Genomic DNA, 15,308 nt, shown 5'->3' with positions numbered 1-15,308 from the left:
GTATATATATATAAATTCTAACTTTAGAATCATCTGTTTAGTAACCATGGAGATTTTGATTAGACATTTTTCAGATCAAGACACACCATATCATGGCGATCCGGGTGGTGTAAGCAAACAGCATCCATCTAGAACAACTTTGCGACATCCTAGCAACCACCCAGATCACCCTAGCAACCAACGTGCAGTCCGTTTCCCCAAGCATTGTGTGCCAACTCTGATCGCACGTTCTGTCATTACCAGCAACGGCGGCTCCAACGAACATCCACCAACAGTTTCGCAAACTTGTGTGGTTGGAGGCATCTAGCAACGGTTTAACAACAACCCAGAACAATCTAACACATCCAGTGTTGTTCCTAGACGCTCAATTCTTGGAATGTTTTTATGGTCTTAGTGTACTTGAACATCCCAAAATGTTTTTGTAACCTTAAATACATTTCTAATCACAACAAGAAAACTGGGCATTTCAACTAACAATGTTCCCACAATGCTTTTAGCAAAACAGCAACCCCCTCAGAACACCGTAGCAACTGCATACAGTATAGGCATCCTGCAGCCTGCACACAATGACGTCATTTAATGAATGACACATGTGTAACCATCATTTATAAATTTGTTGGTGACACAAATTTTTCAATATACTGAACGTGGACCCACTTTATATTAAGTGGCCTTAACTACTATGTACTTACATTTTAATTAATAATTTAGTACAATGTTGTGTACATACGTGTTTTTACATTGTACTTATATTTAAAAAAACTACATGTAATTACATCTGTATTTAATTTCTCTAATTACATTTATAATTACACTGTTGACCCATACTTTACACCTTAACCCACCCTTAAACTTACCCATACCTCCAACCCTCTCCCTAACCTTACCCCTATCCCACCTCAATAGCAGCAAAAGGGTTTTACAATACAATATGAACACAATAAGTACATTGTACTTATTTTTTTATGTAAGAACATAGTAGTTAAGGCCACCTAATATAAAGTGGGACCCTGAACGTAAATAATCAATGGCAAGAGCCAGCACAAGCCAAAACCAAACTCCTCAGATTGTGTTTTGTGGTAGATTCTTGGCTCAGAGTTACACACATACAACACTGTGGCACAACCAAAGTAAACATACTGACGTATGCTCTTATTGACGAGGAGATTTGAATGTTCGGTCAGGTAAAAGCGTGTTTTGATCTTTGGGGTTTCTCCTGCGGTGGCTGGAAATGTCTGCACATGTGCTGACGCTGCTCATTTTGCACAGCGGGAAGAAGAAAGAGGCAAACAGACTAAGAGAGAGAGACAGCCAAGAGTGTAGATTCATGCTGAGAGGAAAATAACATGTATCCCAACATGACAGATTTTTTCCTCAAACATGTAGGTTGTTGCCACCCACTGAGGTTTCATTTAAGCTGCCGGTGAACAACAGGCATGTGTTCATTCAGAATGTCACAAGAAAACAGAAGCACTGAAATATTTTAGCCTTTAGATTGAAAACTACACAGAAAACAAGAAGTAATAACATGACTTAAAGGTAAAGTGTGCCTTTTAAAGTGGTAAAATATTTTCTTCTTTCCTAAGCCAGTTATAAAAATTTAAGACAGTCTGAGAAACAGTCTTTACCGGTGATTGATAAGTGGTGAATGATGTCATTCATTTGTCCTTATATCATTATTCAAATACATTAAACACTTTGAATACACTTTGAATTGAATATACCTATTCCAATTACAAAATATAAAACTATACAAAATGCATGATTTTAAGAAAAAATAAAAGCATAAAGGTCCTCCCTAACACCATCCCTGAAATTAACCCTCAGTAGGGTGTAAGTAGATTGTATGAAAATGTATGACAGGATTTTATGGAAATGTAAAAGAGTTAGAAATAGTTAAAATATGCCAATATGTAAAACATTTACAGATTGCAATGAAAGAGTGAAACAGTGAACATTAACTCCATGTTTCCTGATGATGTCTCCAAAGGGTAACATGTACAGGGTGAAAAGTAATGGTCCTAATACTGAACCTTGTGGTACTCCTTACAGCACTTGTGATCGATATGATACCTCTTCATTCACTGTCACTATTTGAACCATGCTAATGCAATTCTAGTAATGCCAACATAATTTTAGGCTATTCAAAATAATTTTGGTCATCATAATATCTACGTTTGCGCAATTCAACTACATTGAGTGGTGTATCTTATGCCTCGGGGGAACAAAAAAACTGAAAGTATCTTGATATTGTTTTAGACCTTATTTCAGGTATTTAACCAAAGACCCATTGAAAAAAATAATAGAACTGGAAGTGCAAAATTACTAACATGTTACCAGATTTAAAGACTCATTCCTGCAGCACTTTATTTTGAGGCACATAAATTACACATAATTTCACCCAGCCTCATTCACAGAACTTTCTTCTTATTTCTAGGTATGACCTTGACTCAAAGAGTGAAAACCTGTCCAAACATGTAAGTGTTTTCCTGTAAATGTAAAGGTGATGGACACTGTGTGTGTGTGTGTGGGGGGGGGGGGGGGGGGGGTTGAACTAGAAGACTTCTTACAGGTTTTACTTTTGTGTATGTAGGCCTACAGTAGTTTGGCACTCATCACTGAGTTTTTTATCGTAATTTATTCAAGCATTTGTGGGGTCAGAACCATGGGTGACTGTATATTTTAAAATGCACCTGTGGGATTGATGTTCAGAGATTCTGGTCACAGTCATTCTGATCAGCGCTCTGAGGAAATGTCTGCCATTTTCTGTCCTGCCTTTCTACAGTATCTCCAAAACCCTTTTGCCACACATTTTGTCATCACACAGCATATCAAGATCTGATCTAGAATAAGGTCTTGTTCTCTTCCATGTTTTTCAGGGAATTTTATTTCATTTTTATTCAGATTTCATTTTTTTTCTTTATTTCACCATGTTAGTCATATTAAAAGTTTCTTTTTTTTTTTCTTTACACCTTCCTACATTCACTTGAATTAGTTTTAAAATGCAGTCTGGAATCAAATTATCACAGGCTCATGAAAATCTAATATGAAGTAAAGTAAACCATTTCAATAATTGTTTATTTTTATTTATTCAATAAAAAGAATATTATATGTTATTTTTATTTTTTTTTGATTAATTATTACACATTTGCATGGTCTACAAGGTTGACATCTAAGAAATTAATTGAAATGGAAGATTGAACATGAACATGAACTTTACACTGAAAATGAAGTGTTCATTTGAAAAAGCAAAACGTTGCCATCTGAGAACAAATACTAGCTCAAAGGCATGAAACATTCACAACCTGTTTAACTTCCATAATGTGACATGTTTCTGGGCAGAGTCTGGTTGTGACTTTATTTTATCTGTTAAAAAAAAATCCTGATCGTATTGTGAATTAATAATCTATGCACATTATTTCAAACAAGAAGCGTGTTTCTTCCAAATTCTGCTCCAAAACAACTTTTCTGCTAATGTAACTAAGCATTTCTTATATTATAAATATAATGTTAGCTGTTAATATACTATATATTTAATGATAAATAGGTAACCATTTTGATTTCATGTTGACTTGAATGTGTACTGAGATAAAAAGCAACTTATCTCGGACTCAAATGCCCCAAAATCATAAAGTGTGAATAATGCTTCCATTCCTGCCGTCTGTGTGTGTTTACAGGACTTCCTGGGCCAGATGTACTGTACTCTCGGAGAGGTGGTGGGCTCTCAGGGTAGTCGTATGGAAAGATCCCTTGTGTAAGTGCTACATTTGAGCTTCATGCTTCTCTGAAACACAATGTGTCAAAATATGATTTCAATTCTCACCTAACATGTTTTCATTTTGGGTTTATCTTTGTTTATATGGGCAGTTGAGTTCATTTTTACTGTTTTTAACATATATTTGGGCCCCATGTATCCCTGTATGTCATGTGTGTGTGGATGTGTGTGCTGTTGGTGACACATTGGGTGGTAATATGGAATGATGAGTGTTATATAACCAGAGCTGCCTGCACTCGTTCATTCACTCAGACCTCAATGAACATTCATTTACTCATGTACTGCAGCAAATAAATACATTTAGATGCGTTTACAAGTGAAAGCGATACACTGAATCGCTCATGGAAATGCATATGAATTAATTTCATTTTTGAGCATGTTTCCATTCCTGACTGTCACATTTACAGTCAAAAATGGCAGATTGAGCATTATGATTGGCCCAATCACCTGTCAATCAAACTCCTTACATAGGGTCAATTAATATAGCTACTTAAAGGTGTGTTACTTTTGACAATTATAATGCTTTCAAAAGTTGTTTTTAATCACTTAATTATTCATATTCAAATAATGAAGATTTATGTCTCCCATAGGTTGTTTCGATGTAATTTCCCCTTAAATATTTTCAATGCATTCAATGTAATTATGTTAGCTTGTAGCATATAGGAACCCAGAAAATGTAGCTTATGCATAATTTGTAAACAAGCACATCATCTGGTAAGCATTTTGTGTGTGTTGCATGATTATCTCTTTGTTAAATAAGTAACACAGTCCAGTTCCAGGAGGAACGAAGTACAACCTTTTGATAGTTTACATTGCAAGTTAACAAACTTAGACATATAAAAGTGATATAATGTTATAATTTTGCTATGTTCCTGACAGGGAATGTCTTGATGTCACACATGTGATATCAGGTTAATTAAAAGAGTAGATTGAGTGAAGTTTGAACTGCTTTTAAATATGATTAGCTTATAGCTTTGAGCAACACTGATACTCTCTCTCTATCTCTCATTATTTTTTATTGTAAGTAATTCCTGGTAGACGGCTGAACATTTCAGGTTAATTTAGGAGAGTGCCTCAGAGGACATGTGCAGATCCAGAGCAGATTAAAGGCATGTCTTAAGTTAGCAGAGATCTGCTTCTCTAACCTCTATAACATAACCCACAACTACTTACTGGAATTGAACCAAGCACTCAAGGCAGCGCATAAGTAAGGCAAAAGTTTGTTCTCTCATCAAATCATCTTCAAAATCTTTGTCAGGCACTTGCGCAGGATGCTGAAGTGTTGGGTCCATACAATTTAAATTCAATTCGGGCTTGGGCTTCTTGAGTGTAGTCTTATATAAGGGCACAGCAAACACTCATGCATTCATTCGTCTGTCTGCTTCTACAAACACTTTATTTATGCATTCATAACTGTTGAAAGGGGACAATCACTTATTAATGTTCACTCATTCACACAGCACGGGCTCAACATATGCATCAGTTTAACATTGTCAACATATTGACTAATGACTCTTTTAACATGCCCTTTCCTCCAAAGCAGAGTTCTGCTGTTTAGTGCTCTTAAACAGGTTCAGTCCTCCTGGAGTAGGGTAAGGTTACGTGTCAAGGATGTCCTTTCTAGGATTGCTCTGTTGTGTGTTCCTGAAGTGCTAGTTGTCAAGAACAATATTGTCTGGGCTTCTTTAGTAACACACAGTGTACCTTCTGACTTTAGAGGAATTCCTGGGAAGAACTGTGGAACTATTATTGTGAAAGCTGAAGAACTTGGAAATTGCAGGGTACTTTGACTAATCTTTTCATCTCTTCTTGTATTTTCTCTTCTCTCCTGGTCTCATCTTACCTCTTCTTGTCTCTTTTTGTCTCATCTCTTCTCCCCTTTTCTCTCATCTCCGTGTGTAATGTGGTTTTGTCTCTTGTTTTATGATCTGTTGTGATTTTTTCCTTTCTCATTTGTCTTGTCTCTTCTTGTCTCATTTATTCTCTTCAGATGTTGTGTTGTCTCATGTATTGTGTTCCTGTCTCATTTCTTCTAATCTATATTTTTTGTGTCATGTTTAATCGTCTCATCTGTTTTGTTTTGTCTTGTCTTGTCTCTCTTACTGTCTTGTTTATTTTCATCTACTATTTCTTTCTTGTCCTCTCTTCTGGTCTCATTTGTCTTGTCTGCTCTAGTCTAATTTATTCTCTTCCTTCCATGTCTTGTCTTATGGCATCTTTTCCTGTCTTGTTTCTTCTCATTTAATGTTTTTGTCTTGTTTTCTTTTTTCTTGCTTCTTTTTTTTCTATTCTTGTCTCATTTTTTCTCTTTTACATCTACAAATGTCATTTCTCCATGTGTAATTTCTTCTCATCAAGTCATTTTTTTTCTTTGTCTCATCTTGTCTCTTCTTGTCTTCTTTTCATGTCTAGCATTGTCTCGTCTTCTTTTCCTGCCTCATTTCTTCTCATATCTATAGTAGTCTTTCTTTTACCTCGTCTTTTTTAAGTTTACTTCTCTTCTTGTCTCATTTATTTTGTTCATGTTTTGTGTTGTCTAATGTCTTCTCTTCCTGCCTTGTTTCTTCTCATCTAATGTTTTTTTTTCTTGTTTAATTTGTCTTGTCTCTTCTTGTCTCATTCTCTCCACATCCTCTCTTCATCTCATCAAGTCTTTTTGTGGTCTGTTTATTCTTGTCTATTTGTGCCTCTACATTTCTTGTCTCTCTTCCATATTTCTTCTGTCTCTCTTGTTCTCTTCTTTTCTTTTTGTAAATGTACAGCACATCGTCATACAATCTGTGCTTGTGTGTTCTTTTTTAATCAGGAGTCAGTATTGATGCAGTTTTGTGGCAACAAACTTGACAAGAAAGATTTCTTTGGAAAGTCAGACCCTTTCTTGGTCTTTTACCGTAGCAATGAAGACGGAACGTAAGTTTTAATTTTTCTTAAAAGTACAGACAAAAGAATAAGAAATGTGCAATTTATTTTTATTTATATCACTACTCGTATTTGAAATGTTACATTTAATGTTTAAAGTCTAATGATATGGTCATGTTTGAGACTAATATCTTGTCTTTGAGCCTGGTCTTGGTATTCTATGACACTCTTTGCCTCGCAGTAATGATGCATGTGTGACGTGACCTATTTAAGAGCCCTTTCACACTGACTGATTCTCAGCTCCCATGCTGTGGTTCCTCCTCTTTGACATGTCCTGTTTCTCAGATTTACCATCTGTCATAAGACGGAGGTGGTGAAAAACACGCTGGACCCTGTATGGCAGGCCTTCAAGATCCCGGTCAGAGCACTGTGTAACGGGGACTATGACAGGTGGGTCAAATATTAGACCTCTGAGCAGGGGCGTAGATTACGCGGGGGACGCGGGGGACGTGCACTTTTATCATCACGGAAATTCTTCCCCTGCACTTTTTCGTGCAAGTGTGTTCGTATAGAGGTTTTCAAGAGCTGGTGTGAATAAATATAAATGTAAACTCCAAGAGTCAGGATAGTCTGCGAATGACCTGATGTTTTTTTTTTTTTCGGACCGAGAAGGCGAAATGAGCATCACGGAGTGCTAAACTCTCCTGCACTGTGTGTGTGTGTTTCATTCATACTCGAAACCGGAGGGCGCTCTCGCGGAGAAAGTCATAACAGGAAACTCCTAATATGGACAACAGCGTCCAGCTATCACTGTATGAAAAGAGTTGTTTTCGGATTTGTTTTTTTTTCAAGTCCAAAAAAATCTCCAGCAGGTGATAAAGTATATGAACAATGCAGTGCTAATTGACACAGCATTTATTACAGTATAGAAACTATTCTGCCTTATTACGTGATAAAAAAGTGTTTGTAGTATATAAACAAATAAGTATTATTTGTTAATGTCCAGCAGTTATGAATTTCTAAGACAATTAAAAGCTAGAAATTAGAAAAAAATAAAATTTGCCTATAGTATCCACTACCAGTCAAAAGTTTTAGAACAGTAAGCCTGTTCATGTTTTTTAAAGATGTTCAACAAGCCTGCATTTATTTGATCCAAAGTACAGCCAAACAGTAAAAATTTTTAATATTTTAAATGTTCCTGTAGCTCAACTGGTAGAGTGTTGCGTTGGCAAGCAAGCTAGCGCAAGGTTGGGGGTTCGATTCCCCGGGAACACATGATAGCTAAAAATTGATAGCCTGAATGAACTGTAAGTCGCTTTGGATAAAAGCGTCTGCTAAATGCATACATTTAATATTTTACTAGCCTATTCAAAATAGCTGTTTTCTATTTGAATATATTTCAGAATGTAATTTATTGAGATTTCAAAGCTGAATTTTTTTATTTATTTTTTGCATCATTACTCCAGAAATATTTCTGCTAATTATGCTTTTGCTGTACTTTGAATTAAATAAAGGCAGGCTTGGTGAGCAGAAGAGACTTTTTTCAAAACATTAAAAATCTTACTGTTAAAAAACTGTTGGTAGGCTATATAGATTACAGAAATGTCATATCATAATGTTATACAGTATGTATATATATATATATATATATATATATATATATATATATATATATATATATATATATATATATATATATATATATATATATACACACAATTTTCTGTCCCCCTCACTCCTGAAAAGATGGCTACGCCCCTGCCTCTGAGCTTGACATGGTGGAAGTGAGAAATATATTAGCATTAAAATTTATTTTAGTTTATGTTTTTAGTGTAAGTAGTTTTTGAAAGAAACAAATAATTAAAAAATATATATTTAAGCAAAATGTTGATATATTTTACTTGTTCTTTATTCCTTTGTTGCGAAGCTGAATTTTCAGCATCATTACTCCAGTCTTCAGTGTCCTATGATTTTTTTGGAAACAATTGTAATATGCTAATTTCATTCTAAAATGAAAAAGAACAGCATTTTCTGAAATATACATATTTAGTTAAATACTGATTTCCCACCAATCTCTTAATTTGTTAGATCATTTGCTTCGTTGCACTTACTAAGATGATAAAAAATGTTAAATACAAATCTCGCTGACCCTAAAGTATAGAGCAGTAGTGTATATGTTTATGTGTCAACCTTGTTACAATTATAACTTCCTCTTATTAAAATAATAAACTACTTTATTACAAAAGAAAGAAAGAAAAGTCAAAATGACTTAATTTCAGATGAGTTCAGCATCTTTTTAGTTACTTTACTTTATTGTTTTTATGTTTGCTAGCTGGCAGTTATCTTAAAATGTCAACCCTGTTACAAAGATAAAAAATATTATATATATATATATATATATATATATATATATATATATATATATATATATATATATATATATATATATATATATATATATATATATATGGTAACACTTTAGAATAGGTAACACTTGTTAACTATTAACTATGACATTTCTCTCAATAAATTCTTAATTTGCTGCTTATTAATAGTTAGTAAGGTAGTTGTTAAGTTTAGGTATTGGGGTGGATTAGGGATGTAGAATAAGGTCAAGTAGAATAAGGCATTAATATGTTCTTAATTAGCACTAATACATGGCTAATATTATAGTAATATGCATGCTAATAAGCAACTAATAGGTGTTACCTATTCTAAAGTGTTACTATATATATATATATATATATATATATATATATATATATATATATATATATATATATATATATATATATATATATATATATGTAATAGAAAAGTAAAGTTTCTTCTAGGGCTGCCCCCTAAAAGTCGACTAATCATTAGTCAGCAGAGGCTTGGTGGACCAAAATGTTATTAGTCACAAAAAAAATCCACACTGGCGAAGTCATGAGATCATTAATGCCTGGTCTATGGTACAGTACATCGGGCAGGACATCCGGACACTCGCCTATCATTCATTGACCACAAATATGGCTTATCATCTGAAATATGTAAGTATTTGCAACTTTATATGGCCACTCAATCTAAAGTTAACCCAGAGAAATGTGCGCTTTATAAGCGTCTGGGTGGAGTCTGGAAGCTGAACAGTAGCACTCACTGCTGGACAGATGGAGACGCCAGTGTGCTCACCTGCTCTTCATTGTAGTCTTGTCTTGTCTTGTCCTGTCTAGTGTAGTCCAGCTCTGTCTAACAAGTGTTTCTTATAGAGCCTCAGTATAGCAGTTGTGTTTACCTCCTGTGTGCTGTACCCAGCGGTCTTCGTAGAGCTTTGCAGAGTACTCCTTTTTTCATCTGTGCTCCTGGTCTCTCCGTTTAAGAGTCGCCCAGACCTCCGGTTGAAATCCTGAGTTACCCCTTTGAAGAAGTGGTCAAGGACCCTGAGTTACTTTGTGAATCCTTAGTTCTGTTTATCAGCCGTGCAGCGCATCCTTATTTTCTCATTAAACAAGACTGTACCTGCTTTTGTCTCTGGACCCCTCTCATTTATCACACCCTCATACTCACTTCTTTGGAAGGTGTAGCTGGATCACAAATGATTTGTTTGAACATAAATCAGGGTAACATTCCCTTCAAAATTAACCGTAATCCACTGTGTCTTCAGTGGCCCAGATGTCAGGAGTAAAAAAAGGAAAGTAAAAAGTATCCATCCATTAAAAAAAGTGTCTCAAACGGCTCCAGGGGGTGAACATAGGCCTCCTGTGGCGAATCGCTGCATTTTGGTAAGAAAAATATCCATATTCAAAATGTAATGATCACTTTAATCTATCTTGTGCTCACTGTTGTAAACTGAAGCAGTTCTGGGCGTATGACGTATGAGGTCAGCTTTGCACATGCACCGCTCAGAAGTGACGAACGTGGAAATGCAGCAGAGAGATCAAAACAAACAATGGTCACTAATTAGAAATACAAAATTAGGAGTTCAAGGATTCAGAGCATTTCCCTACGAAATGAAATTCTTACTTTACTGTCCAAAATGAATGCCAAGACACATACACAATGATACAAACTATACACACGTACATACATGCAATGTAAGAAATGTAGGGAATTTATATTCTTCTTTTAAAGAGGAATCAAATCTAAAGATTTGAATTACTTTAATTGAACTGATTCCAAATTTAATTAGTTTATACTTCATCAACGGTTTGTCCCGTGAATGTTAACATATTTCAGAACAGACCTTCTCAGACAGGAGTCACGTTATCACTTCTCTAAATGCTGATATAGACTGGACAGGAAATGGGTCCAGACAGTTTGAATATTGTTGATCCTTAATAGCTTTAAGACCTCAGACAGGAGAATGTAGACTCTTTTAATTCCTTTGGCAGTAGCCGATTTTGCAGTGTATTTGTGTGTTTGTTCCCTGAGGTCCTACAGAAACATAATAATAAAAACTATGCTGCAGCAGTAGGAATATAGACTATGAAAATAGAACTATAGACTATGTATAACTATATATGCGAGGATAGAGTAGGAATATAGAATGTGAAAAATAGAACTATAGACTATGTATATGATAACTATATATGTGAATGTACAGTATTCACAATTCCTAACTTAAGTGCAAAAATAAATAGTTCAGTAACATGCAAATTGAGTGCAACTACATGATAACAATAGCAGCAGTAACAGTAACAGTTGTGCAAATTGGGAGGCTACATGAGTGATATTAACAAATATACAATGGTAGTAACAAAAGCAATGACATTACAAATGTTCAAATGAGATGAAACCATTTGAACTGATTGTTCTCTGCGATAGATAAGTCCACTAGCTAGCTACCTGTTTAAGAGTCTACTAGCTGAGGGGAAGAAGGAGCTCCTTAATCTGGAAGTTCTGTCATTTACACTCATATACCTCCGTCCTGAGAGTAGAAGTGTGAGCAGTCTGTGTTGGGGGTGGGTGGGCTTTTTGATGATGGATGCAGCTCTTCTGTGGACTTCTGGGGTCCTGATGATCTTTTCAGCAGTCTTCACCACACTCTGCAGACGTTTGCGTTCCTTTACTGTAGTGCTGTCATACCATGCAGTTATGCAGGTGATCAAGACGCTATCACCTACACAACTGTAGAAGCTGTTGAGGATCTTAGGTGACATGCCAAACTCCCTCAGCCTCCCAGGAAGTAAAACCAGCTGGGTGGTGTTGAGTGAGAACACACCCTTGTGGGGTGTCAATGTTTCTAATGATAGTGTCTGAGGCACTATTTCCAATCCTAACAGACTGTGGTCTGCCAGTCAGGAAGTGATGAGCTGATGAGACAGTAGGAGGGGGCGGGAGGGGGGTTGAGTGGTCTGAGTGTGCCTCATCTCTGTGTCGATGCTGGAGGTCTCGAAGCGGGCATAGAAGGTGTTAAGGTCATCCGGTAGGCTGTCTGAGGAGCTGATAGTCCTGGAAGATGCTCAAGATGCAAGAGTCCTGCTCAATTTGTAGGGTCCAAAGCTTAACCTTTTTTGGTGACAGGGATTGCTTGTTTGAGTCTTTGCCTGTAGGCCAGGTACATGAACAAAGAGATGTGGTCTGACTATCCAAAGTGGGAGGAATAAAATTGGTAAATTCAAGATGGTTGGCTGAATTGGTGATGTCCAGTAATGCCTATCTGTTTTACATTAGCAGTGCACTGCATTTGTGCATGGCAGATATACAGAAAAAAAAAAAAAAAACACATTCAAGAGCGTTGCGAGAAAACATATTTGACTCGGAGGCGCCATCTTGCATTGCATTTTGTAAAGAAAAATGTCAGAGGTTTTTGATTTAAATCAAGAGGAGACTGGTTTTCCTTTGCTAAAGTAAGGAAACTTTGCTTCCTTTGATCCTGTAAACAAACATTGGTTTTCACGAGAATTACCTTCGCATGCGCAACGCTGACCCCATACGTCATCAATCCGGAGCTGCTTCCATGTATAACTGTAGCGCAAGCTACATTAAAGTGATTATTACATTTTGAATATGGATATTTTTCTTACAAAAAAATAAAATTTCACCACAGGAGGCATTTGTTCAGTTGTGTCAGACACTGTTTTTATGGATGGCCGCTTTTTATTGAACTTCTTTTGGACTGATGAATGCAACACCCATTGAGTGGCATTAAACAGCTTGAAAAATCAAAGACAATTTTTAATAGAACTATGTATGAAAGAAGAAAGTCATGTATACCTAGGATGCCTCTGGGGTGAGTAAAACACAGCCTAATTTTCATTTTTGGGTGAACTAACCCTTCAAATCCAACAAACTCAATCACTTAGGATACAACCAGCATCTAAACAATGGCAGACTGTTGACAGCTCACTCAGGGCAGGTCTGTGATAAAACAGTCTGATCTGAGAAAGTGATCATCATTTATTTTTGGGGATAAAAAAAAAAAAAAAAACACTAGGTGGTTTTTTATCATTATAGGGTAGCTGCACATACTGCTACAACACGTATGTTAAAAAAACATGTAAAATTGATTTTTGCATTTGATGACCCCTTTAAAATCTTTAGATATTTACTTAATCTTTAAAGGAATTGACTTATAGTAACATCAAAATCTACTAACCTATAAAATGCTACATACTTTCAGTGACTAAACTTTCTTTTCTTTTTTTTTTTTTTTGCAGAGCAATAAAAATCGAGGTTTATGACTGGGACAGAGATGGAGGGTAAGAAAGAAGCAATCATTCTGTAATACTGAAGATAAGATGCATCAAGATAAGTCATTAGACTGTGTGTGTGTGTGTGTGTGTTTGTGTGTGTTTTCAGTCATGACTACATTGGTGAGTTCAGCACCAGCTACAGGGAGCTCTCTAAAGGCCAATCTCAGTTTACTGTGTGGGAGGTGAGCCACTGTCATTTTCCTCATGCATTTTTCACACACATATGCCTAAAATATTGTAACGTAACGTATTGTAAGATCTGATTTGTCAAGCAGTTCAATGAAGCAAAAAAAAAGGTTTCCCTAATTAAGTTTAAGCTAAATGTCTAGCTACATGAATATTTACTTATCTTATTTAATATGATGTTAAATATAGCTCATATACAATACATATTTTAAAGGTGGGGGGGTGAAATGCTATTTCATGCATACTGAGTTTTTTACACTGTTAAAGAGTTGGATTCCCATGCTAAACATGGACAAAGTTTCAAAAATTAAGTTGTACGTTTGAAGGAGTATTTCTGTTCCAAAAATACTCCTTCCGGTTTGTCACAAGTTTCGGAAAGTTTTTTTTCGAGTATGGCTCTGTGTGACGTTAGATGGAGCGGAATTTCCTTATATGGGTCCTGAGGCACTTCTGCCGGAAGAGCGCACGCTCCCGTATAGCAGAGCACTGAGAGCACAACAGACTTCACTGATCAGAGCGAGAGCGTCGCCAAATGTCACAAAAGGAGTGTGTTTTTGGTTGCCAGGGCAAGACAACCCTGCACAGATTACCAAAAGAGAAACAGCATTAAGGGACCAGTGGATGGAGTTTATTTTTACAGAGCATCAACGGAGTTTTGCAAGTGTTTGTGTTTGTTCCCTGCATTTCGAAGATGCTTGTTTTACAAACAAGGCCTAGTTTGACGACGGATTTGCACATCGTTTATTTCTTAAGGATAATGCAGTCCCAACGAAAAAGGGTCACGATCGTGTGTTGGAACCGCAGGCGGTGAGTAAAACTGCTTCAAATATCTCTGCCTCCTTGTTAGTGCGTCCCCTCCCATGCCGAGACCCGGGTTCGAGCCCCGCTCTGAGCGAGTCGTTGCTGCTGCTGCTCTCGTTCAGTTTCAGCCTCGGGATCTGATTCTGGATCATAAATAAACCGCTGAATCTGACTGTTATCCATGGTTTGTTTTCGATGTTTTTTTCCTCACGGTATTGTCATATCTTCCAAACGCTTTCAACGCAAAAGCCTACTGGCGCTCGTGATTCTTTAGCTCCGCCCACACGTCACGCCTCCAGCCTGTCGTGTTTTTCCGGGAAAAATCGGTACAGACTATCTTTCTCTTATGAATATAATAAAACTAAAGACTTTTTGGAGTTATGAAGGATGCAGTACTACTCTATAGGTACTCAAGATTAACAGGATATTGAGTAAAAATGAGCATTTCACCCCCCCTTTAAGAACTGTGTCTGCTTTTACGGTCTTGTGTAAATTGTTTTTGGCCTTTTTGTGACATTTTGTCCTCCATCCCTGTGAAATCTCATCTTTTTCCATCAATATCTTTTGTATGACCTCCACATTACTGAAGCATAAAATAAAACCCATAAGGGACAAGAACACTTATCAAAGCCAACCGCAGCAGAAGAACCTTAGTTTACAGCGAGAGGTCTAGGAAATGTGGTCAAATGTTCATCTCTACCAAGACCTCCTGATGAGATAGTTTTTTGACACAATCAATATGTGTGTTGAATTTCTTAAAAAAATCTACGCATTCTTCGTGTATTCACCATGTCCACCTATCATGGAAAAACACAGAGCAAGAAAAAAAAAATAGAATGAATGAAATGAAAAACAAAACTTAAAAAAAATTAATTAAACTGAGATTAATCAACATTTCAGCAAAATCCTGTGTCTGACATTGCTGAATTTCTGCAGGTGCTGAACACCAAGAAAAAGAAAAAGAAGAAGAAATATCTAAACTCAGGAACCGTGAGTGATTTTTTTTACTAGAT

At 36.3% G+C, this 15,308-nt stretch overlaps 1 protein-coding gene across 1 annotated transcript in view; it reads left to right on the top strand.

The window, feature by feature from the left end:
- The window catches only part of LOC113043778 (copine-8-like), a 28,556-nt gene that overhangs the window by 12,722 nt on the left and 526 nt on the right, over positions 1-15,308 (top strand). The window contains exons 5-12 of the mRNA XM_026203373.1: positions 2,438-2,477; positions 3,678-3,754; positions 5,493-5,556; positions 6,582-6,685; positions 6,980-7,084; positions 13,273-13,314; positions 13,415-13,490; positions 15,232-15,285. Coding sequence (XP_026059158.1) covers positions 2,438-2,477; positions 3,678-3,754; positions 5,493-5,556; positions 6,582-6,685; positions 6,980-7,084; positions 13,273-13,314; positions 13,415-13,490; positions 15,232-15,285 — 562 coding nt within the window. The remainder of the gene's footprint in view (positions 1-2,437; positions 2,478-3,677; positions 3,755-5,492; positions 5,557-6,581; positions 6,686-6,979; positions 7,085-13,272; positions 13,315-13,414; positions 13,491-15,231; positions 15,286-15,308) is intronic.

This window comes from Carassius auratus, chromosome 25 (assembly GCF_003368295.1).
Source record: "Carassius auratus strain Wakin chromosome 25, ASM336829v1, whole genome shotgun sequence".
NCBI classification, from domain to species: domain Eukaryota; kingdom Metazoa; phylum Chordata; class Actinopteri; order Cypriniformes; family Cyprinidae; genus Carassius; species Carassius auratus.
Note: the sequence above shows the minus strand (reverse complement) of the source record. Positions and strands in the feature narration are given on the sequence as shown.